This window comes from Anarhichas minor, unplaced genomic scaffold (genome assembly GCF_050575085.1).
Source record: "Anarhichas minor isolate MPS153535 unplaced genomic scaffold, ASM5057508v1 ptg000136l, whole genome shotgun sequence".
Classification (NCBI taxonomy): Eukaryota; Metazoa; Chordata; class Actinopteri; order Perciformes; family Anarhichadidae; genus Anarhichas; species Anarhichas minor.
This window is the reverse complement of record NW_027466582.1, coordinates 8,712,525-8,735,893: the sequence shown is the minus strand read 5'-3', so window position 1 is coordinate 8,735,893 and position 23,369 is coordinate 8,712,525. Positions and strand designations below refer to the sequence as shown.

Here is a 23,369-nt window from a genome sequence, read left to right as displayed (position 1 = left end):
CGGATCAACCCACTGCACAAGCAACCACGCAAACCAATTCAAACAAGGACTTTATGACATGTTTTTTGTCTCGACACACCGATTTAACGACAGCGCACACCCTTTAAAGCCTGTATGACAGTAACCTTATGCACCTGCCATGAATGAATCAATTGTGAAAAAGCGACGTGATCAATATCTGATGTAATCTGCGAGGGCCTGGAGACCCTCCCGAGCGTTCCATGTAGAGCAACAAATATGTTCTACGGTATTCTGGGAGGCCAGATCCAGGAAAACCACTTCACTTAATTAATCACACATAAGTGTTTATTACAGGGGCTGCTGAGTCAGCCTAAATCCTTAGTAGCAAAAAAAAAAGTCAGACCTCAAATGGACTGGACTGCATATGAATTCAGAACTGCAGTGACTCAAATTCAAAGAGACGCTAATTCCATGTGGTATTTACTGTACATTCTTTACTACATCTTTTCATCTCTGTAGGCTGGAGATGAAGACAAAGTCTCTGAAATCTGAGCAGCACCAGCCTGAAAAGGTTGATCTTTTGAGAGTAGCTCTTAATTCAAGTTGGTGTAGGGGGCTAACTCAATAGAGTAATTACATAACACAAAGAAACCCCTCTCCGTCTCTGTCAAGCCGCCCAAGACTGGGCTCCTTTCATCCAGCGAGGGGACATGGTGGCCAGAGAGAGAAAGGGACGATGGAGTCTGCCCACTCCTTTCATACACTCAGAACAAACACTATTGTCTCTCTTGGTTTGTGCATATATGCATTAGATAAATATGCATTCGATAAATTAAGCTCAGTGACGTCAAGCCCCACGATCACCCCCTTCGGTGTATGTTGACCATTTCGCAGGATTGCAAAGGTAAGTGATTTTGAATGACCCCGGCATATCCTGACACAAGGACGGCATGGGAACCAGACCCCTCCCGACGCACATGGAACCCTATTTCCAGCCGTGGCCCCGTAACCCTTGACCTCAGAAATATTGGGGCAACGTAACACACCAAACGTTCAAGCCCATTCCTTTAACTGTGAACAGCTTGACCTGCATATTCACAGGGTGGCTTGAAAAGCGAGCAAAGACTCAGATTACATAAAAAAGGCAAATGAGGTGACTGCTCGGACCAGAGGAGGGCCTGTGGCCTTAGATGGTAGATGTTTCTGGATCTCTATTTTAACATATGGGTTCCTCAACTATTATTGGATATGGTAAAAGAATTGTATCAGAAGCAAAACATAAAAACGATGCTTTTATTTGTGTGTAGAGTGTGGGGAAATATTGAAGTCCTTTCCAGTGCGTATCAACACACTTGTCTTAATAGTTTGACATTTTGGTGAATGCCGAGAGTTAGATGAAAAGATCAAAACCACCCTTATATCTGTCCACTCAATAGAAGGTTACAGCCATAAGCCTGTTAGCATAGCTTAGCACAAAGACTGTAAACGGGGAGAAACAGCGAGCCTGGCTCTGTCCAAAGAAAATAAAAATTAAAAAAGTGTAAGTTGTAAAGGGGAAGTCATGATGTCACCACAAGGTTTTAAGGCAACCAGCTGAACAACTGCTGGAAGTCACTGCACCCGGCCAGGAAATAGTTTAGCACATAAACCCCCATTAAACCAGAAAGTGTGTTTTTTACACTGCTTTCTTTATGGATTAATAGGAGCAGTATTCTGAACATTAATATAACAGCAAACAACACAAGCACCCACCCTTCGATTCAACCTCAGGTAAACATGATTAGCTGTGTCAGTACTTTCATCGTAGTTTGCGCTGTTAGTATCGTCAGCTATGAGCCCCCGACATGTTGAGAGCCAATCGAATTGCTCCCAATCTCAGAACTGGCACAAACAAGCTAATTAAGAGACATGCTCATTTTCTTACATGCAGAGAGAGCCAGTTGTATTGCTAAGCTAGATTTTTTTTCTCACAGATGATAAAATGTGCAATCATATACGGTGGATATGCACAATGGAACAATAAACTGGCAAAACACAGTTCCAGGCCAAATTTGTGCAAGCCAGGAGGATATTAAGAGACATTATTCTCACCAGGCAGGAGGCCTTCCTCTTTAGAGGAAGGGGGTTGCCATGAGGAAAGGACTGTCTGTGCTTTCAAAGATTTTGTCTTTAATCAGCGGATCTGCTGGTATTAGAGGTCCGTCTGAGCCCAAGCCCCTCACCCTTAACCCCTTCCATCCCTCACAACGTGAGAAAGGTGTGTGTGTGTGTGTGTGTGTGTGTGTTGGTCAGGGGGGTCTTCAACCGTGGGACTAGGAAGACATGAGCTGCCACAATGGGCCCATAACTGCACCCTTTGGCAAGCCCACAGCAAATGCAGCTTAGCATAATTCAAAAATACCAGACGGTGTGTACTATGGTGCACGGCTAAACCCGCAAAGCAGCTTTCTCCCTCTCTCATCTCTCTCTCTGCTCCTCTCCACCATCTTCCAAAAACACTTCCGCACAAACAGGAATTAAGGGCCCTGCCAAACAGTCTATTTCCTCAGAATAACAACATGTCAGGCCATCAAAAGTTGTCAGGCTTAGTTGTGCCTCTCAACAGAGGACTCATTAAGTGGAACAGGCCACAGCTCACACCACGGTAAATAAGGATACTTTTAAATGACAAAATATAATAAATCCAGAATACTTTAGTGCCAACATTAATCATCAAAACATATTAACCATGAATATACATTTATTTTAGGTCCTGTCCATGTCTTATACTAAGGCTGGTTCAGAAAGAATTGACAACAACATGAATACAGAATCAAATTTGGCTCCATGCTGTGACCTGAATCCAGATTACACCCCACCACATCTGGAATAACATTTAAAAACTGCATGGCATACTGATAGTGCTGACATTGATTTCAGCTGATAGACGGATATGATGTCAGATGGTAGTGACATGTTGTTTTCCCTTCAGCCAGCCTCTTGTAACATTACACCAAATTTATACCAGTACAATTGTTTAAACAAATTCTTGACTTGCCCTGTGCATGCATGTGGTTGGAGAACTGGGTTGGTAAATCCTTGGCTCTTGTAAAGTTTAAGTGTTGATGAGTTCACGGTGTCCCGTCGTGTCCTTGAATGTAATCTACTTGACTAAACATGATGTTCTGACTCAACCCCGGTGTTTGCAATGCTTATGAAGAGGCGACGAGAGGAGCAGATGGCAACAGAACAATACCATATGCGCTAGTACGGAAGGGAATGTGACAGTATTGTGCAGCTTAATGCAACATGGAACAAGATGCTCACGGGGATCACATCATAAGCTGTATGAGTCTCCTACCTGGACGCCCTGTAGAAGCCGAATGCATCTCTCCTTGACGTCGTCAAAGGGACACCGTTTAGAGAGCATGAGGAGGTGAGTCAGGATGTCATTCAGGTCACTGTTGGGAGGGCTTCCTGAGGCTGGGGGTGACGGTGGTATGGGCCTGATGTCCTCCACCTTCCTCATGACATCCTGGCGGATGTTCTCCATGGCTTCAGATCTGGAGATGGCATCCCGGCTGCCCAGCCCGTTCCATCTCCCCACAGACTCCTGGACCTGCACTTCCATCTTTTGATGTCGGGCTAACGTTTCTACTGTCTTACAACAGGCTTTGCAAGAAATAACACATGGAACAGTGATTGTTTACGTCACAGCATAAAAGAAAAACTATGGGCGAGCATGCACCTATAATGTTACTTGAGTAAAAACAGCATAGCAGGAATTAGGGCCCGACTGATAAAATGGCCAGACAATACTATTGCCCGATATTAGTGTATGATAGATATATGGTACCAGCACATATGTCAGCCAATAAATAACAAGAAATTGCACAACATAAATGTCAAAATGTGTTTTCAAATTGCAATTACATACAAGGAGCACTTACAAGTTTTTCTCAACTGTAAAATGCCCCATCAATAAAGGTGGTGTGCAAATTGCTAATTCCTCTATTAATATGGTATTTTTTTAATCGCAATATACTGTAGATCCTAGTATATCCAAGTACTATTTCTTGGAAATCTGTTTATGGATAAAATAACCAGACAGGGATGTCAGTTTGTAAAATAATCCACCATATTAAATATGACAAATCTGGCATCACATTGATGCACAAATTACAATATTACTTCTAATTGCTCGCCAACAAACCTATATCACATATCAAAAGGTATAGATACAAGGGTATATTTCAACATATTGCGTATCATATGAAGCCTAAAGAATAAAAAAAATATAGAGCAGACGGTTATCTATTTCTAAACTCTCAAATAAAAAGTGGCAGTCGGTCTGTGACGGGCTTACAGGGATTTAAACCCAGATCATGCTTAAAAATGGTAATATTGGTATTTGATTTGATACCGATTTCCAAGAAAAAGAGCGTGGTTAGAGAGATTATTTATTGGTGTTACAAGACACCATAATCTGGCGATTAAAGTGGCATTGCCACATAACGTTTGTAAAAAACAATTATGACTTTATATTTAAATAATAGACATATCGTGACTGAAAACATACAAATACGCAACTTGTCAGTCAGTCCATTCAATCTCTCTCTCTGGCTTCCTTTCGTGTCAAGGCTCTCAAGCTGCCCGTTAACAAAGACACCATTAAAGTGCAACAAAAACGCGACCAAAACAACATTGCTACACACAAACCTTTCAGTGTGCACCAATCACAGAAAGTGTCATTCTCTAATACTCACTTTATCCACATTCTTTGGTGCAGGTCTTCAGGTATGGGACGTCTTGCCACAGCGCTGACCAGTAACGTTAGTCCCCACGGTAGACACGAGAAGAGGCAACAACTTGAGGGTAAACATTTGATTGGCAGGACAGGCCGGCCAATGAGAGGAGTTCTTGGGCGTTCTAGGTTGGATGCTGTGAGGTATTCTGACAAATGATTGGTTGGAGCCGCCGGGGGGGAGGGTATCATGTGAGTAGAATTCTCTGCGTTCGGTGTTTTATGTGGTAGTTTTTAAGAACTACATCTCCCATCATACCTAGAGCAGCCGCCCCTTCTCTTGTTTGTGTGCAGGCCGAGGAGAGAGAGAGAGAGAGAGAGAGAGAGAGAGAGAGAGAGAGAGAGAGAGAGAGAGAGAGAAAGAGAGAGAGAGAGAGAGAGAGAGAGATTGTACATTTCCATTTGATTCGTTTCTGCCAAACTGCACACTGAGACGGTCAATGCCAGTTAAACATATAAGCAGGCAACTATCATTGTCTCTACCAAGTTTTAGTTTATTGTGCCTTGTAATGAATGTCTGTGTTAGGGACTAAGGTGTTTTTTTTGCTAAATCTACAAAAGATTCATAAAGCTGCAGAGGAAAACCCCAAAAGCTTAACCATTTCTACGGGAAACGTGTCCTTTCTTTCAGTGGCACTGACCTGCCACATTGCAGACATGCTGCCTTTAGGTGCAGCAGGCTATTTGCATACTGTTTTTCAAGTGTATACAGGGTGATTGATTGATTAACTGGTTAAAGACACTTTGCTTACAGATAAGAGCCTATCAGAAAATGGCGTCAACAATTGTTGTTGTTGTGAAAGTGGGCATGTCTCTGCCTAATACTCCACCTTCCCATTTTGCAGACCTTAAAGGGTCTCGTTTCCACACGTTAAACAAGGCCATAGCTTTGACACAGGTCATGTCCTGGGTATTTTGGGGTGTGTGTGTGTGTGTGTGTGTGTGTGTGTGTGTGTGTGCGTGCATATGGTTAAAGAAAAATATCACATTTGCCATGTTTGAGTGCTAAAAGAAATGTAACATTATGCCATCTGTGTTGCCCTCAACTTTAACGGGTCTGATTTTTTTTCACTAAAATGCACCGTTTTTTTGTAACATTTACAGTCTAAAAATATGAACTTTGGATACTTATTCAGCAATGTGTCTGGACATTATCAAATACTATACATGTCTAAAAGCCTACTGGTTAGTCATTGTTCTCACCAAACAAGGCAAAACTACTTTCAATGCATAAAAAGCTTTTCTTGAAAGGTGCATGTATTACAAACACTGTGGGCATTCACAGCACCTAATCTACAACAGATCCCCTTTGTAAGCATCCTTATGATGACAAATAGCCAACGTGTTAGTTTATATTCAAATACTGAATGTATTAAATCATTTGTAATTCTACAACATTTAATTGAATCTTGCTCTTGCTTGTTTTTAGGGGGAGTATTCTAACTGTATCAACATTATATCAACGTGTCAGATGGTGTCTCTGTGATAAAACCTTCAACAGATATCACCGAGTATGTATTTTAGACATTGATCATACACTCATACATTGAAACGTCTGTAACAGTCTGGAGGAAGTGAGGAAGGATCACAGTGTGCAGGCTCTCAGTGCGCAGGCGGAACCAATGTAGGAGGGAAATTTAAAAAGTCCGGACTGCCTGTGACAGGAAGCGTACTGGACAACTGAAGAAATCAGTTAGCTATAAACACAAGCAGTCGGGGAATATTAATATACAAACATATGATTAGTTTCGAGTACCTACCTCAATGTCCCGAAATGGAGACTTATAACAACCAGGTAACACTCGCAAATCAGCCGTTAGCTGCGAGTGTGGCTAACACATTAGCTTTGTTTACTTTCGCTGTCGTCGTTAGTTAAGCTAGCTGCTAACGTTTGGGTGTCTGAAGGAGCTTTTCTACATGGTTTTGTTACGTAACGTTACGTTTATCTGGATTCATTTACGCAAGGGCAGTTACTGCTTTATGTTTAGATAATTATCTTAGCGTGGTTTGTAGACAAAATGGTTTGTTTTCGTTTGCAATTCAGCTTTTATGAGTTTAACGGTGGGCTTCTTGTTGCTGAAAGCTACTACACTTGGCTACAGTACAGTACGTTAGTTATCGTCAGGTAGTTTACCAGTTAACGCTAGATCTTCACACGGGAAAGTAGTGAATTTGTCTGGTTTCAGCTCCACATATTGAAGAAATGTGAATTTAATTTATATACCTCCTCTTTTTGTCTGCAGACTTTAGACTCACCCTCAAAAAACAGTTACATCGGGAGCTATTACCAGCCTCCAAACAGGATACTACCAATAGCAAGACAGCTCGAGTTCCCTGTCCACTCGTCCATCAGCGTGGACCCACAGATGACCAGTCCTCGGGTGTCCCACACCAAACCTAATATTGACAGCACAGGTATGGCACAGCCATTATTTCTATCTTCTTGTCTCATAACATGTTTTAGTCTTGTCCACCGGCTGCAACCAGGTACGCCTTTCTGTTCTCATTAACTCCTCTTCAGCTGTTGTGGATGCACTGAAGACCCTCCAGGAGAAAATCAGGCGGTTGGAGCTGGAAAGGAAGCAAGCAGAAAAGAGCTATAGTCAATTCTCCCATGATGCTCGGAGGCATCAAGAGGTCACAGGCTCTCACACGGTGCCCAGTCATCCAGCAGCTGGCCTGCCTGCGACAGATAACTTGGGAAAGAAAGGTAAGTGGTGGAAGCTGCAGAGGGAGAGGCCACTGCCAATGCACATGTCCTTTCTGTAGATTTCTTCTAATCGTTGTGTTTATAATGACAGAGCTGGACTCAAAGCTGCAGTCTGCAGAGGCTCGGTGTAAGGTCCTTGAGAAGCAGCTGGACTACATAAGGAAGATGGTTGAAAACGCGAAGAAGGAGAGGAATGTCCTCATGGAGAATCAGGTGGTCCAAAAGATTACAAACTGAAATGTCTAATATATTACAGAGAAACGATGAGGAGTCAAACATGATTAGTATTTTTCAAACAAGATTGAATTATTGAAATGTTTTAAAATAATCTCTGTTTACCTCCGCACTAGGCTTCACTGCAAAACCAGCAGCCGTGCATCTCAAACAGCCCATCTCAGCGGGATAAGCTGGAGAAACTCGAATCAGAGTGTCTCAAATTGAGTCGGACACAAACTCTGGCTGAGGTTAGTCACAGTTTCTTACACTTGATTAGTCTAAACGCTAATCATCACAAGCTGAATGAGGTTATTTTAATGCTGTTTTGCTTTCAGACGAAGCTTGCCATTCTGGAGCAAAAACTACTGAAAGAAGAGCATGAGCGTAAACTTGTGCAGGAAAAAGCCGATCAGGTCAGTCCACACACACTCCACTTTTCGGATCATCTCAAAAATGACAAAAATCTACATTTACACTTCTCCTTACCTCCAACCTGCAGAAAAAAATAAGCAATTTTTAAAAGAAATCTGAATTCCATTAATTTTACTTCCTATTAAAGATATCTAGTCTGTTTTAAGTTGCATACAACTTACCGTCTAATAATGGTAAAATGCCAACAAAGAATCTTGAAAAGTAGCTGTGGGCTATTTCCATGTCCACAGCTCCAGAAGGAGTTGGACATCAACTTTCGATTGCCTGTTCCAACTGCTGAAGAAATAAAACCAAAGAAGAAAACAAAAAAGACCACCAAGGTACTTTTCTTATTGATAAAGCTAATTAACTGCCTGTATTTAGTTGATGAGAAAAACATTTGTTTGCACATAGTAGTGCTAATTGCTGTCTTTTTCCTCAGAAAACCTCCCGACAGAATGAGCTGCCATCGCCAAGGGGCCCAAGGCACAAACAAATGCCATTTGTTGCAGGAACGGTACGTCAGTTTCTCTTATTTGAACTCTTTTCCCTTATTTGGTTTCTTTCGATTCATTTTAATTGTCTCTCCCTGTCGCAGTCGACAAGCCCGAGCCATTCGGTACACGCCAACGTACAGAGTATACTTCACATGATGAAGCACCATCAGCCCCAGCTGTGTGAACGAGTGAGCACGCTGCACAGGTCTGCTTGTGGAGCCAAGAAAAGCCTCCAGAGGGACTTCGCTTCATCTTCTACCACTTTTCACGAGCCGCTGGGCTCACTTTCTGACCTGCTCTTGGCTCTGCAGGACGAGCTAGGACAAATGAGCTTGTGAGTAAGCTTCTTTTATTTATTTTTATTCCTATTTTTTACACATTTAATAATCTGTGTGTGTTTTGTCAGTGAGCATCAAGAGTTGGTGCATCAGATAGATGCAACCCAACATTGCCAGCAGAGGCAGGACCTGCAGAGGGAACTGGAGAGGTTGGTCGCCAGAATGGAGGAGAAGGGAGCTCAGATCACGAAGCTCCGCAAACACCAGCAGACGGTAGGTGAACCATCACTCAGTACAATGCAGCGGCAGGCTTTGTAGATGTGTGAAAATATTTAAGCATGTCCAGTGTCTGTCTGTGGTGCCATCCCTAACTGTGTACGTAGTTTAGGTCACTAATGTCGCTGTCTCGGGCTCCTGCACAGGTCCATAAATTGACTCGGAGCCAGCCATGTGCCGAGGAACACACAGCCAAGAAGTTGAGTGGGATCAAACCACCTGTTCCCTCTCCTGTTAAGGGAAGGAAAGGTGGGACCACTCACAACAACCTGCAGCTTCTTAGAGAGACCCAGAAGTTCAGAAACAGCCTGAAACAAGACGACATCTCCTGGGAAACATGAGGTTCTCTGAAAGACCTTTCTGTGATACTACAGCTGGTCGAACCACAAGACTGCCTTTGGTTCCCTGCAGCCGGGTTTTTCCCACTCTTCAAATGGCCTCTGGGACGTTTTTAGTATGAGAGGGAAAGAAAGGGTTGATTATGTGGTACTTATGAAACCTATTAAAGCAATAGGTGTTTGACTTGAATGAAATCTATCACATACAGGGTACTTTATAAATAGAGGGTGTAATGTCTATGAATCATGACCTCACCCTGTCTCATCTCAAATGAAGCTGAAGTAATCTATTTTTAATATTTTCACATTTTAATAAAGTTTATTCTCTCTGCATATTTAAAAAATATTTTTCTTCACATTTTACTTCTGCCAACACAAATGTTTTTTTTCCTCCAACACCAGTTGTAATTCATACTTTGAACCACTAGGTGGCAGTGCTCATCCTATCTCTATTTTACAAATGTGAAGGCCGTCACCCCACACACCCTGCAGTTGCATGTATAATAATAAGACATAACTTTATAATGTAGCGTGCAGCATCAAGCCCCTACTGTCCTGAATAGATGGACCAAAAAGCTCTGTGAGCTCCGTTACAGCAGCAGGCTGGACAGCTGAGTACATGTCGCCCTGACCACAGGACAAACGGATGTGGTTTTTATCGCTGCGCACTAGTGGGAGGAACTGCTTTTTGCCACAGGATTTTGCTATCTCACACTGCCAAGACAGCCAAATTCTCTCAAATTCATCAATGATAGCTCTTACTAACTGTAGGCTGGTCAGATGACGGGACACCTTTTCTTTGCTCTCTGTTTATTTCAGTCAACCACCTTTTTATGGGAGCAACAACCACATGCTGCCTCATAACATTCCTGCATTGTCTCCTCGTTATCAGGCCTCGGTCAACATTTTTATTGTCTTATAATGTCACATTTTTGATGAGCAGGAAGCATTTTTCTTTTTACCATAAAGCTATTCTCAGTTACTTCCTATACCACCAACTCCACAGTGGTTGTTTAGTCACAAAATTGTTCTGATACAAACTAAAATGAAGACATCCCTGTCCAAGGTTCTGGGTCACGGGAGTAGAAAACAGCTGATTGTGATTGTTGCCTTCCACATTCAGCCTTTTCAGTTAATTATCTTGCTAAAATTGCTTGGTCCTGGTATTCCTGGCATGAGTTCACGGCATGGTTAAATGGACCGAGCTGGGCTACGGGAGAGAGAGACTAAACCTATTGCATTGTTTCTGTGTGCTCCCATATTAGATTACAGAGCATGACTGGACACGGCAATCAGGTTAGCTGAGGCAAGTCAAGCCTCCTCCGTGCCCACACATCTCTCCTGACCCTGCAGCTCTAATACCGTGTGACTGCACACCCCGCTCTTTGCCTGGTTTGAATAGCAGCGATGTGTTCGGAGAGCAGTGTGTGTAGGAGGGCTGGGTAGTTGTGAGCCTGTAAGGCATTTTTCTTGTGTGTGTGAAGGATTTCCCAACATTTTTATGAGGATAAAGATACGTCTTAAGTGTACAATTAATGTACAGCTTACAGTCTATTTGAGTTATAAATTGACATGAACAATTGAAAAAGTAACCATTAACAGCAGATACTGTGCAGGGTTGCAGATGTTTTTTAATGACCACACACACACTAAAGAGAGAAGTTATGGTGTGGTTGTCCAAAAAAAATGTCTCCCCTAAAACTCTCTTTGGTTCTAGGAAACAGTGCCAGCTGGGGACTCAGGGCCACTTGGAGAAAAACAGTCTGCTCAGCACAAAAACATATTGTTCAAGCACGTAGTCAACTGTACAGACTGTGATTCTTGAGAGTGCACACACCCACACACACACACACACACGATCATTTCCTTTAGAGCAAACAGCTTTTGCTACATCTGCAGAACCTTGCTGTGACCCTGTGTCAACTCAGTGTGAAAAACAAACTGGTTGTTTGAGGGGGGATTTTTTTTGTTTTTGTCAACTCATCAGTTGTACATGACAGCAAATAATGTTGCATGGTTGCTATAAACTTTGTACCGGTTTGCTTTGATCAAAACATGTTGATTGCTATCAAACACAGAAAGTAGTAAACCAGTTCAAGTTGTAGTCTGCTCCGTAAACTTTATGAAAGACAATATAGAGGATAATTGTGGGGCTTTTAGTTTGTGTGTGGCCAAAGGGGGACACTAGTGTCACTAAAACCCCCTCTACATTATCAGGTGACCCCTCAAAACCAAGCAGTGTCTACTAGTCACCCCTCATAACCAGTAAAGGTCTTGTGGGTGTGTATTGGGAGGGATTTCTAGAGGCCTGAAAAGGTGAAAATGTTTTTTTCTGTGTTATCCTTTCAGTTATCTAGTGACCCGTCCGATTTATCTTAGGGGCCCATGGAGGGTCTCCAAAAAGATGGAGGGTATTGACTGGGTTAGGGTGGATCCAGGATGTATAACATCAGAAATCCATGTCAATAAGAATCTGATTATGTTAATTATGTTGATGGTTTCTTTCTCTAATAGACTCCAAACACACTTGGACAGAAGAGCAGGTCAAGCTGAAACAAAGTCCCTCAGGCAGTTTAGTTTGGTGTTTTAGTAAACGAAAAGAGATAAAATGAGATACAACTACTAGGCTAAATATGAAGCTACCAGCAGCCGGTTAGCTTAGCATAAAGTATGGATACACCTAGAACTATATTTGTTGGTAAATCCAGATTTTATAGTTAAATACTGCTGAATTTGGAGTGTTTAGATACTGTAAATACAACTTGAAGAAATGGTTTGTTCAGCACTGCTTTGCTATTTGCTTCTGTAACATGATAGCTTGTTGACCTAGCATTAGCTACACACACACACACACACACACACACACAGGGCTGTACAAAGCAAAGCCTGAATTCGATACATTTTGTTGTCCAGGCAACAAGCCGTTCAATTGTAACCATGGCAGTGGAGACCTGGCTGCGTGTCATCGTCCCACTCGGGGTTTGTCATGTAAATGATCTGCTCCACTGCTGCCCAAATGAAAAGGTAAACACAGTGATTTGTTTAACAAGATTCAAACTTTATTGGCTTTACATCGTGAACTAAAAGGCAACACTAGAAAACAAGGCACAAAATAAAAAGGTTTGAGAGAGCAAGAAAGGAGCACAAAGTAAGCACAAAACATTTCAGGAGGCTTTTTGGGGGCAGCTGCAAGTGTCTACATGTACAGTCTGTGTACGTCAAAGCCAGAAATATAGTACCGACAAGACCGCTGGCCTCTAACACAAAAAGGGAAAAGATTTGGCACTACAATGAGCCACGGGGCAAAAAGGAGGGAATCAAAAAGCTTTTCACTCGTTGCTCTTGGAGTTGAACACTGCGAGGCTGGAAACTGAGGAAAGCCCTCCATGACCAAGCAAACTTAAAATCCTACTCGACAGAAAACAAGTCATTCAGTAAAACAATTGAAAATTACAAGCCCTCACGTGACCGTTTGCATGATGGAGGAAGTGTTGCAGTTTATTACAACGTGCCGTGTGATAAGTTGACCAGGCCACAAACCGTGCATCTACTTTAAAACCACTCATTAGCTGGTTTAAAGCCGTTTCAGCAGCATTTAAAACGCCTATAATTCTATTGTGTGATTGGTTGAAATGTAGGCACTCAAATGCTAATAAGGGCCAACCGTCATGCATCCAACGCACTCACTTTCCAAACAAAAAGCAGCCTGGTGATGGCCTGGGCAGCTTGTCACTAGCAAACGCTCTGTGGGTTTTGATCAAGAAGTTAAGGCCGAGCAATGACGAAACAGACATTTAAGCAGAATACAACACAGAGATCCACTTCACAGGGGTCTGAAAGTGCTGAGTCACATTATTTAATAGGTGTGTCATATTTTACAAACTACAACTATAGATGGGTATTAACTGAATAAGGCACTTTTCCTTAAGTGGTGCACTGACTGAGTTAGTTAACTTGTCGCCGAAGCTGCGGAGAGGCAACACAATGGACATCTATCGGTACCAGAGGTGTTTTGGACTCGTCACGATGTCAACACGTGACGCCGTGTTCTTAGGGAATGCAGCCACCGTGTCGACAGCGTGAGAGCACTTACGCAGCACGCCACTCAACAGCTGTGAATAAAACTCAAAATGTTTCTCTTAATTTGGGGGCGAAGGCTCTCCACAGCTGAGGCGAAACTCTGGAGCCTTGTCGCCGTAGTTGGGTCTTTGGGCTGTAGCCTAATGCCACCAGGTGACTCGGTTAAAAGGCGTGTTGACGGTGAGCAGCAGGAAACATGTAATCCTAAATTATGAAAACAAAAACAAAAAAACATTTGCACACTCATACATTTGTTAAGGTCTGTGGCCATACAGAACAAGGTGATTATTCATCCATTATCTAGTAAATATTCAAGACTGAGTATTTATACAAGCATCGGGATTGTTTTTCGGGGGGCTGAACCATGAAAACATTTACAAAGTTACAAAACAAAGCTTGTCAGTGCAATGCTCAATTTCCATGCCAAAACTGAGGACATTGGCTCAAAGCACACAGTTTCAAGGCATTCTTTCAACTAGCATATTGATTAATTAACAAAGTGGTTTTAAATTGTCTAAATCCTTTAAGAGCATATGCAATGGGAGGAAGAGCCACAACTCCAAGCATCCAGCATGCAATAATGAAAAGAAAGCATTTAACCAAAACATTATCGACACAGACGAGCCGCTACGAGCACAATGTACTGATAAACACTCCTTCATTTAGCCTTTCCTCAAGAAGATAAAACAAACAGGACGTGGCTATGTACAGGAGGAAACAAAATGGAAAGAAATAAAAATCACAGTTAGCAGCGAGCTAATTGGAGAATGCGACATGAGCTCATGAGCAGTTCTGCACTTCGATCACAATCCTCTCATTTACACGGCAAAGTCAGAAATCAGAGGCGCAATGCTCATTTGAACAAACAAACAGTCCAACATTTTTACCTCAATGCACTCTCTGCAATACTCAAGTTTTTAAATTAGGCCCAATACGTTTTGCCATTTCTTTAAAGTTGCATTCCCTGATTCAACAGCACCTAACGGCGACCCAAAATGTCCTGCAAGCTCATCGCTCATGTTCTGAGATTGATAATAAAACATGAATAGGTGAGGCGGTAGGATATTTGGGAGCAGTGTTGGGCGCTACAAAAAGGGGGGAGAGCACTTTAAAATATTCATTTATACAAAGTCACCAGTGAGAAGACCATAGGTTTCATGTACTGAATATATAGTCCTCTACTTTATAGGGAAAAACTTCAATCTCCATTGATCAAGGCCCTCAGATTACATCCATTTACTCCATTCCTCAAAATACAAGGCGCTTCAGTCCAGCTGGGACACAACGGTTCTCCCCAATATCAGCACAGCGATACCGCTTCTTTCTTAAAAACGAATGATAACACCTGGGCCTCCTCTTCCTCTTTAAGTCATACCGGACATTAAAGGCACTTCACTGCTATCACTGTCCACATCAAGAAGGTGCATGCCATTTTCTGTATCTCCCCCTTCTCTGTATTAAACATTATTAAAACATATTCATTGTTAATATTCTACAATCTTTCGTTTTGACCCACAGGCCCCTTTTTTGACCTCCCCACAGAAATTCGGGCAAAGGGCCAGCTCCACGTTAGCAGTCGGAGTGGGTACGTTTTAAAGTTGGTGAAGAAGAAATAACAACCGGGAGATTAAAGGATGGGAAATTAACTTGATATGGGATTTATTGCATTGATCTGCTCTACTGGCAGCACTCCTAAATGCCATGGGAGACACCCAGATTAGACCGTTTACCAGAAGGATGGCTATTTGTTTTAGTCTGATGTCAGATGATTGGGTGTTGCTTTTATTCCCTCGTAGATACATCATGTATGAACACACATACACGACGCAGCTGCTACCCACGATTCAACAGGCTAAAAGCAATACTGAATCATCACAGCCGTCGCGTTAAAGACCAAGCTGTGAACTCAAACAGTGTTTCCAAATCAAGACAAAAACAAAATAAAAATGTAGATGCTACCAGTTTGCAGCCGTACGACTCCTGAGCATCAACAGGAAAGCTGCTTTGGGAACATGAGTAATTCTTTAACTCTCATGTGGTGCATTGAATTGAGGAGGCCACGAGGAGAGGGGCTGTAAATAACACAAACCCCCTCAATTCACTAGGATAACTGACGGCATGATGGAGGTGGGAGTAACTATCAGATTATGTAATCCCTATGCTCAAGGATAAAAACACCATGTTCCCGGAGAGTTAAATTATCATACATAGAGGCCTTAGTGTGTGTGTGTGTGTGTGTGTGTGTGTGTGTGTGTGTGTGTGTGTTAATACAAACTACAACAGCAGGGCTAATGCAGGCCGAAACCACAAGTGGCACAAACATTGAAGATCTAGAACACCCTGCTTGAAAACACTGTTTGAGTCCACCGTGATGAGTGCATGCCGAGTGGGGAGTCTTCTCTGCAAGGTTCTAGTTGGTGGGGATCGGTCGAGTGATGTGGATCCAAACGTGCGGCCGCTTCAAAGGGTGTGGTAGTTGCGGTCCTTGGACTTGCAGAACTTGTAGATGAAGAAGATCACGGCCTGCAGGCCCAGGATCAGCACTATTCCACCGATGAAGCTAGCGGCGTCGAAGGTGTTCTTGTGAGGGGCGGGAGAGGGGGCGATCGGGGTGGAATTGGTGCTGGGTCCCACTGTGATGAAAGGAAAACATGTCATTATTGTGGTTTATGTACACATAAATGTTCTTGCTCCATCACAATGTCAGGATTTCTTTCCACGTACTTGAAGTAGGGGATGGAGCCGTAGGGATGGAGATGTTCCCACTGGAAGTCGGGACGAAGGTGGTGGAATTCATGGTCGTATGGCCTGTAGTGGGGCACAGTGAGAACGCATCCTTTAACCTCCACACCGTTTGACTTTAAGCCATTTTACTTTTAAAGACGTTTGAATTTGTAATCCTTAAGATTTCTGTCCTGGTAGTTACTCATGGCATTAGTAAGTACCTTATAATACTTAAGTAAACACTTCCTCCGATTCCCTCATGATTTCTTTTCTTTTTTTTTTTTTTAAATAAACCACATAGTATTTCTTTCTCCATCTGTACTATTGCGGTCTTAGTGCTGCTGCAACAACAGAATTCCAATAAAGATTTAACTTATCTTGAAGCTATGTCAATAAAAACTATTAACTTCAAATCGTACATGCTGGACACCACGGACTAAAGCAGGTTGCAGCAGAGGGTATTAAGGACTGGTTACCTGTTGTGGGCTGAGGGCTGCTGGCGTTAGGGTTGGTGACGGTGACAACAGGGACAGGGGAGGCTGTAGTGGTAGGGGGGACTGTTGGGATTTATACAGCAGGACAGGGAACCAACACCGAGGAGACGGGGTGAAAGGAGGAAAGCAAGAGACACCACACAAACAACAATGGCGATAAAGTACACAACGCTCCCTCATCATTTCTCCTGGGAAAGGTGGAATTAGTATTTTGGGAAACAAACAAAAGCCGAGAGAGACGGCACCAAAGTGCAGAGACTGACCATTATCAGACACCTCAGTTAAAACGCAGCTAAACCCAAACAGAATCTGCAGATTTTAATAATGCGTTCATTTGTGTACAAATATGGAGTCTGACGATTCTCTTCGGGCCTAAAAGAACATGTTAATATACAAAACGTTAATTTCCCCCATTTACACCACTGTTAATTTCCCCCATTTACACCACTATGCTGTTTGACTTACCTGAGCAGCTGGCTGGGGTGCAGGTCACATTATCTGGCAGGAGAGTCATGTTGTGACAGCCAACAATTACTGCGAGAGACAAAAGTATCGCGGATTAAAAGCCCGATTCGTGCTCTAGACAAATTCGGTTTCCCCAAACGAACAGAGTCGACTTCAGTGTCTTATGTTGGCAAGAGCAACATCACTCTCAAGTCTGAGCCTGCTAGTTTGAGCCGACGACGGGACAATAATCCCATATTGACAATAATCTGGCAATATGAAATCATGGCTCAATTAATTTGTCATGTAAAATACATTTTTATTTATAAATAAATCAAATATTGTATATTTAAAATGTTTATCTGCAAATAGTGACAAAAATGTCAAATAAATGCGTTTCCTTTTGAAACACATATAAGTGAGTATCGGGAGTAGAAGAATAAAGTATTATAATTGTATTTGCATACAGAACTTCAGTAAATGAACTTAGTTTAATCCACCACAGTTTAAGACTTTTATTTGCTTTCTGAATGTTCAGTTCTCTGACTCATAGCTTGATCATCGAGGTGTATTCTCTCTTATTGTAAAATCGGATTATTAATTAACCATGACAGAAAGGGACTTTGCCCCGCCATGAAGTTCCGCCTGTCCCAAATACTCCACAAGAACTCCAGATACAGACGTAGCGGCAATTTTGTTGTTTATCCATTAACCTTCAAACTGAATTTGACGAAATTACAGACATGATTAACCATCGAAAAGTGAAATTCTATCGGTTAAAACAACACAGAAAGGTTTATGAATGCGTTTGTTTCCTTTAATGGTTCAACTCTGTCACAGTGAGGAAAACATGAGTCACAACAGACAGCACCTTGTGACTATAGCTGCTTTTCACACCCGGTTATATCACTCCACTGCTCTTGTTATAGCGAAACACGTCAGAAACTATTTGGAGCAATCTTCCTTTTTCTGTTTTTACATTACACACTAGTTTGTTTTATTTATATATATATATATATATATATATATATATATATATATATATATATCCAACTTTAGGACATGGATTCAGTGACGCCTTCACTTGTCTGGTCCGATCTGGGACGACATTTTACAGGTCGTAAAACTTTAGGTCTCCAACGATACGGAAGTATTATTCCCCATAAAGCTTTAATAATAACTATAGTCACAAGAGAGGCCATTAAAAAAAAATAGCTCTTGAATTTGTTTATTATATGAGCATATGGGAGCATTATCATCCTGGCTTACAGGAACATCATAAAGGGAACTGCGCCTACTCAATGTAAGGGCACCTGGTGCTGTAAAACAAGGAACGACTCACACCAGATGGCCGCCCATAAATTACAGATACGGCAATTTTAACAGTAAAGGCTGCAGCCATTGTTGAAAGCATCTTCTGGCTTTCTCCACATAGGGTCAAAAATGACTCACCAGCCCGTGTTACCTTCTCCACAGCTCACAGTGCTACACTTTGTAGCAGGTCGTGCATCGCTGTGCAGTGGCCTCGGAGACAAGCAACTACCCAACGGCCGCGCTGACGTAATTATTAGTTTGTGGAGCCCATGATGTAAAGTTTCTGTGTCGCTCGGCTGTTGGTTCAATTATATTGAGGCCATGGTTTTGTGCTATTCGGTAGCTAATCCGTCCACCATTGTTCCTCTTTGCCAATGCAGCGTCTCCCTGTTTTACATCAGATTTCACGAACTGCTACAGTTCTGCTACGGCTGATCAGGAAGTAAGCACAAGAAATAAGCTGCCTCATTTACCTTAAACTCAGAAAGGGAAACTTTTTAAAAGCTGGAAACGTAATGACGTAAAGACAATCAAAGATCAAGTCATTACGTAAGTGTTGGCTGCATTATTTTTCACACACTCCGTGTGATCCGACACTGCGATCGATGTATGTTGAAGCATGTTGGAGGAGGGTTTTTGTTTTTTTCACTCACTACTCAGAGGGCTGTTATCTCGCAGGCAGCTGTGAACGGTAGGACTGACGCTCACCCTTTTCCAAGATGGTGACATCATGATCATCATACACAGCTTGCTGAAGCTAAAGGTGTGAGTGAAAGCCTCCACACAAAACAGCGTCTTGGTTTAACAGCACTCCACCAGCTTTGTCACAAACTACAGCCTGTACTTGGAGGCGCTACGGAACTTGCGTGTACACGCGTAAAGTTCTCGAGTGTTGAAACACCGGGCTGCAGGGAAATGTGCTTCTGACGCCAAAGGCTTGTTTACACAACTTCCCTAAACCGAAGATAAATGTGATAATGACACTGCGGCAGCAGTGCGGTTATGCTGCGCTTCAGGAAAGCCATCTCGACAGGCCAGAGCTGACCTTTCATATAAAATAGGCGATCCATTCTTGGGTTTGTGAAAAGGCTTCAGCTCTCGGCTTGCTTTGTGAGCAGTCAGTGTTGTTCAACACTGTTGGGCCTGCTGTGTCCTGTGTAGTAGGCTGGTGAGAGACAGCACTGAGAGGAGTCTTTGGGTAGAAAAGACACGTTTTCCACCACGACACAATATAAAAACCAGCCAAACCTCCCTGAAACTTTGAACAAAGACTCCTTATCTTGTTTACAATAACACCCGATGAGCATGGTAAAAAAATAGCTGCTGATCAAATCTTTCGTACAACAAAAACAGACTATGTTGATCAAAACTTGTGAAAATGACGACAAACGTAATACGAGAACAGATCTCAACATATTTGGGTTTTTTGTGCTTACGGGTGCTCACGTGCATTAAATGTAATTGTAAACCTCTATGGGAAATACAACAGGCTTATCCTGTCTCCCTCGGCTCTGAGAGGACGTGCATAATTGCCGTCTCACCTGTCCTGTTCAACAACTTAATGAATCATTGCGTAATAAGAGGGACAGCCAGAGACAAAGCAGAAGGAGGGTGTGGGATCAACAAATCTCTATACGCCCTTTGGGAGAATCACAGCTGGCTAGATTGTCAAACAAGTCAACTCCCTCGAGACGTAAAATGTTTGCCCTACTTACGTTAACTGTTGTTGGAGCAAAGCTTAATGACTGTGAATCTGCTAGACCACCAACTAGTAATGCAGTTAGGATTATTAGTTATATTTTGTACGACGAGATCACAGAACACTTTTGCCGAGAACTGCACCCGAGGCACACATTACGAGAACAAGTCACGTGAACCTAATCGTTGGTGCTTTCTGCACACTCTTTCCTTTAACTCTCCTTTCTTCTGCTCCCCAGCGTGAGGATATTGCAGGCTTCCTGTCGCACATCCACTAGCTTCCTCTCCTGTTCATCTTTTACACAATCATTTGAGACCCGTGTCTGTGTGTGTGTCTGACTACACACACACACACACACACACACACTGAACTCAGGCCAACATTGGAGTGCTGCCTTCTAGGGCAATATGGAGAATTATCCCAAAACTTGTTTTGTTCACCTACAAGGTTCAGGTTTTGATCAGAGGTCTACCGTAGCAGTTACCTCACAAAACACTGTGAATAATCACAAGGGTTTATCACACTCTTATTCACATCTGCTGAATGAAAAAGTGACAAATCTACAATTTTTAAGATGTAAGATGATGTCACCTGATCTCTGCTTTCCTCATAAAAGCTGTAACCTCATTTCCTGACACTGATAACATGAAAACAAACAGCTCCTCTCCTACTAAAACAACAAACCATACAGGGAGCATGCAGCGAATGGAAAGACGTTGGTTGACTCAGCAAACAACGGAAACTTCTTTATAATCACAACCAGCGCGCTTCCAAATTGGATTGAAAATTACCACTGCGGCATATTTCTCCACAACCTCCGCTCTATCGTGCAGAAGTCAGAGAGATTTCTCACACTCGCAGCACTCTTGTGTAGACAGACATTCCCATTAACATAATGAAATCACGGGACAGCTATACAGAGATGTAGGCAAAGGGCAGCGAAACCAAAAATCAGGACAAGAGCACAGCGTTAATGTCTAAAAGACATATAGCTCTGCCTCTCCTGCTGCCCTCTCGATCCTTAAATTAAATTATTGTGGGAGGAAATAGTGAGTGTAAGCAATAACCTCGACCCCTCACCCTACAGAGCTGTGTGCCAGTAGTTTACTCCCAAACCAGCTTGTCCGTTGGTGTTGCCAGACCATTACGAGACAGTTCGGGCTTTAGGGAAATAGAGATGACATCATCTAAAAGTCGAGCATCGACTGCCGTACATTCTCGCCATACCCGAGGAATCATGTGTCCAAGCGGTCCAGCTGTCTGGGCACACAAAGACCAACCTGTGCCACTCCCTCCCACAACCTGCCACACAGTCATGACAGATACTCACATGTGCAGTTGGACCACTTGCAGCTAGCAGTGGTTCCACACTCCTCGCACGACTTAGAGGGACATTCATCTGCAAAGGAGACATTTATTAATTTAGTAGTGGTACTTTTACAGTAACTTCCTCCTGCATGTGGTAGAAAATGAAACAGTAGCTCTCCAGATGGTGCTGCTAAATAAGGGATCTAACCGACAATAACTCAAATTTAGCACAAACAGCAAAATATTACAATGTTGTGAATTTTAAAATGTGACACAGGAGGCAAATGAAAGCGGTTACATAAGCTGATCTGGATCTGACAATGAGAGTTACACCAGTCTGTCCTGTGTCGTTTATAGTATTATAATAATATTAACCTACAGTCCACGTGACACAATGTAAACTGAATCTAAGCCCAAAACTGTCTGCTTGCAGGCTAACGCGTGAGCTAATCCTGGCAATTTGAGCGTGGAAATACAAATTGTAATGACCAAAAATGGAGGCATATACTCCAGACAGATTCTGGATCAGTTTACTGGTGGACGTCTTGGTTGTAGCTATAGCCGCTAGCTCAGCAGCGAGAGGTCGCAAACTTACCTGAGTCTGTTGCGGCTGGCGCGCCAAGCAGAGCCAGAACCACAGTGAAAAACACCACCTTCAAGTACATGACTGCGGGCAACTTATTGCTCTTTGTGTTCCGACGGAGGCAACGTAATCTTGAGGAGAAACGTCGAGAGTGAGACTTCGGAGATTTCACAGCTTCCTCCTCGTCTTTGCGTTTCTGGTCACTGCTGCTGCTGTTGTTGCTGCTCGCGCTAGCTCGCTACTTCCTACTTGACAGGTCATGTGGCACTTTTTTTTTCTTTTTTTTTTCACTGGGAGGAGTGACAAAAAAACCAAAGTGCACGTGAACTGCCACCACGTCAACGGCAAGAAGGGAAAAGGCGCTTATTGTTCGTTTATCATTAACCAAACTGCTGGGCGTCACTTCTATGTTTAGCTGAGGGAGACGTCACTCAAGACATACCTGATGAAAAAAGAGTACACCTGTGACGCAAAACACTGAATATTAATACACTAAAAATAACCTCTCACATCCATGGCCTGATTGGCACAGATTGGCCCCCTGACACTCACTTCCCATCCACTCTAAGTGGATTTTTAGGGGATACAACATGCACAGTATCAATTTTAACGATGTCAGGAGCCTTTTATCTTAGCCTGCCTCTGGACTGAATCTGTTGTTCATTAAGTTAAACAAACACACGGTCTGATTAACAGGATATCTCTATCTGACTACAGGTTAATTTACCATTCATTGATGTCAGCCTGAGCCTTACTCATAGGTCATAATTATATTTTGGACAGCTAACATTCAATTTAACAATGAAGTTTCACCTGCTTGCTCCACCTCTGCGCCTTTCTCTTAAGTTCGAATTCAAATATACTTCTTGGCAAAGACAAAGAGAAATGTTTTCAGTTGATCCCACCTCATTTACAGCATTGGGTTTGCATTTCAGTACCTGCAGGTTTTACTCTGGGTGTTATACATTATGAATATATGTTGTTCGTACTTGTAAGTATTTGGTGAGTAAATGTTACTCTCAAAACCACAAAGAAACCAGAATAAAATCATATAAATATACACATACACAGAGTAATTGATGTGGATGTGATGATAAAATGCTAGTTGACGACATAAAGACACAAAACGTACTTTATTCATGCACAGTATCAACAAAATGCCAAATTACAAGTACATACAAAAGAGAAGCAAATGTCAGTCGTATGTTTCTTTTATTTGATTACAAGAAAAAAATAGAAAAAAAGCATTTAAA

At 42.4% G+C, this 23,369-nt stretch overlaps 2 protein-coding genes across 2 annotated transcripts; one reads left to right on the top strand and one right to left on the bottom strand.

The window, feature by feature from the left end:
* Window positions 1-6,372: 6,372 nt before the first annotated feature.
* Window positions 6,373-9,803, top strand: cep57l1 (centrosomal protein 57, like 1). The gene is made up of 11 exons (XM_076083899.1): window positions 6,373-6,539; window positions 6,988-7,159; window positions 7,266-7,454; window positions 7,546-7,667; window positions 7,805-7,918; window positions 8,006-8,083; window positions 8,333-8,422; window positions 8,524-8,598; window positions 8,680-8,912; window positions 8,985-9,129; window positions 9,279-9,803. Exons 1-11 carry the CDS (start codon window positions 6,483-6,485, stop codon window positions 9,471-9,473), a joined length of 1,470 nt encoding a protein of 489 aa, XP_075940014.1. The 5' UTR covers window positions 6,373-6,482; the 3' UTR covers window positions 9,474-9,803.
* Window positions 9,804-12,507: 2,704 nt separating this feature from the next.
* cd164 (CD164 molecule, sialomucin) lies at window positions 12,508-22,359 on the bottom strand. The gene is made up of 6 exons (XM_076083927.1): window positions 22,129-22,359; window positions 21,556-21,624; window positions 17,234-17,302; window positions 16,751-16,831; window positions 16,275-16,358; window positions 12,508-16,183 (listed from the first exon to the last, which is right to left on the bottom strand). The coding sequence occupies exons 1-6, from the start codon at window positions 22,196-22,198 to the stop codon at window positions 16,011-16,013; spliced, it is 546 nt and encodes a 181-aa protein (XP_075940042.1). The 5' UTR covers window positions 22,199-22,359; the 3' UTR covers window positions 12,508-16,010.
* Window positions 22,360-23,369: the final 1,010 nt, after the last annotated feature.

What these genes read in the sequence shown, in the direction of transcription:
- cep57l1 (XM_076083899.1), top strand. Translation starts at nt 6,483, where the DNA reads ATGATTAGTTTCGAGTACCTACCTCAATGTCCCGAAATGGAGACTTAT. An exon ending in TGCAGGAAAAAGCCGATCAG is followed by an intron (nt 8,084 to 8,332) that starts GTCAGTCCACAC and finishes CCATGTCCACAG; the next exon opens with CTCCAGAAGGAGTTGGACAT. An exon ending in GAGCTAGGACAAATGAGCTT is followed by an intron (nt 8,913 to 8,984) that starts GTGAGTAAGCTT and finishes GTGTTTTGTCAG; the next exon opens with TGAGCATCAAGAGTTGGTGC.
- cd164 (XM_076083927.1), bottom strand. Translation starts at nt 22,198, where the DNA reads ATGTACTTGAAGGTGGTGTTTTTCACTGTGGTTCTGGCTCTGCTTGGC. An exon ending in GCCAGCCGCAACAGACTCAG is followed by an intron (nt 21,625 to 22,128) that starts GTAAGTTTGCGA and finishes TCTCCTTTGCAG; the next exon opens with ATGAATGTCCCTCTAAGTCG. An exon ending in CAAGTGGTCCAACTGCACAT is followed by an intron (nt 17,303 to 21,555) that starts GTGAGTATCTGT and finishes TGTCTCTCGCAG; the next exon opens with TAATTGTTGGCTGTCACAAC.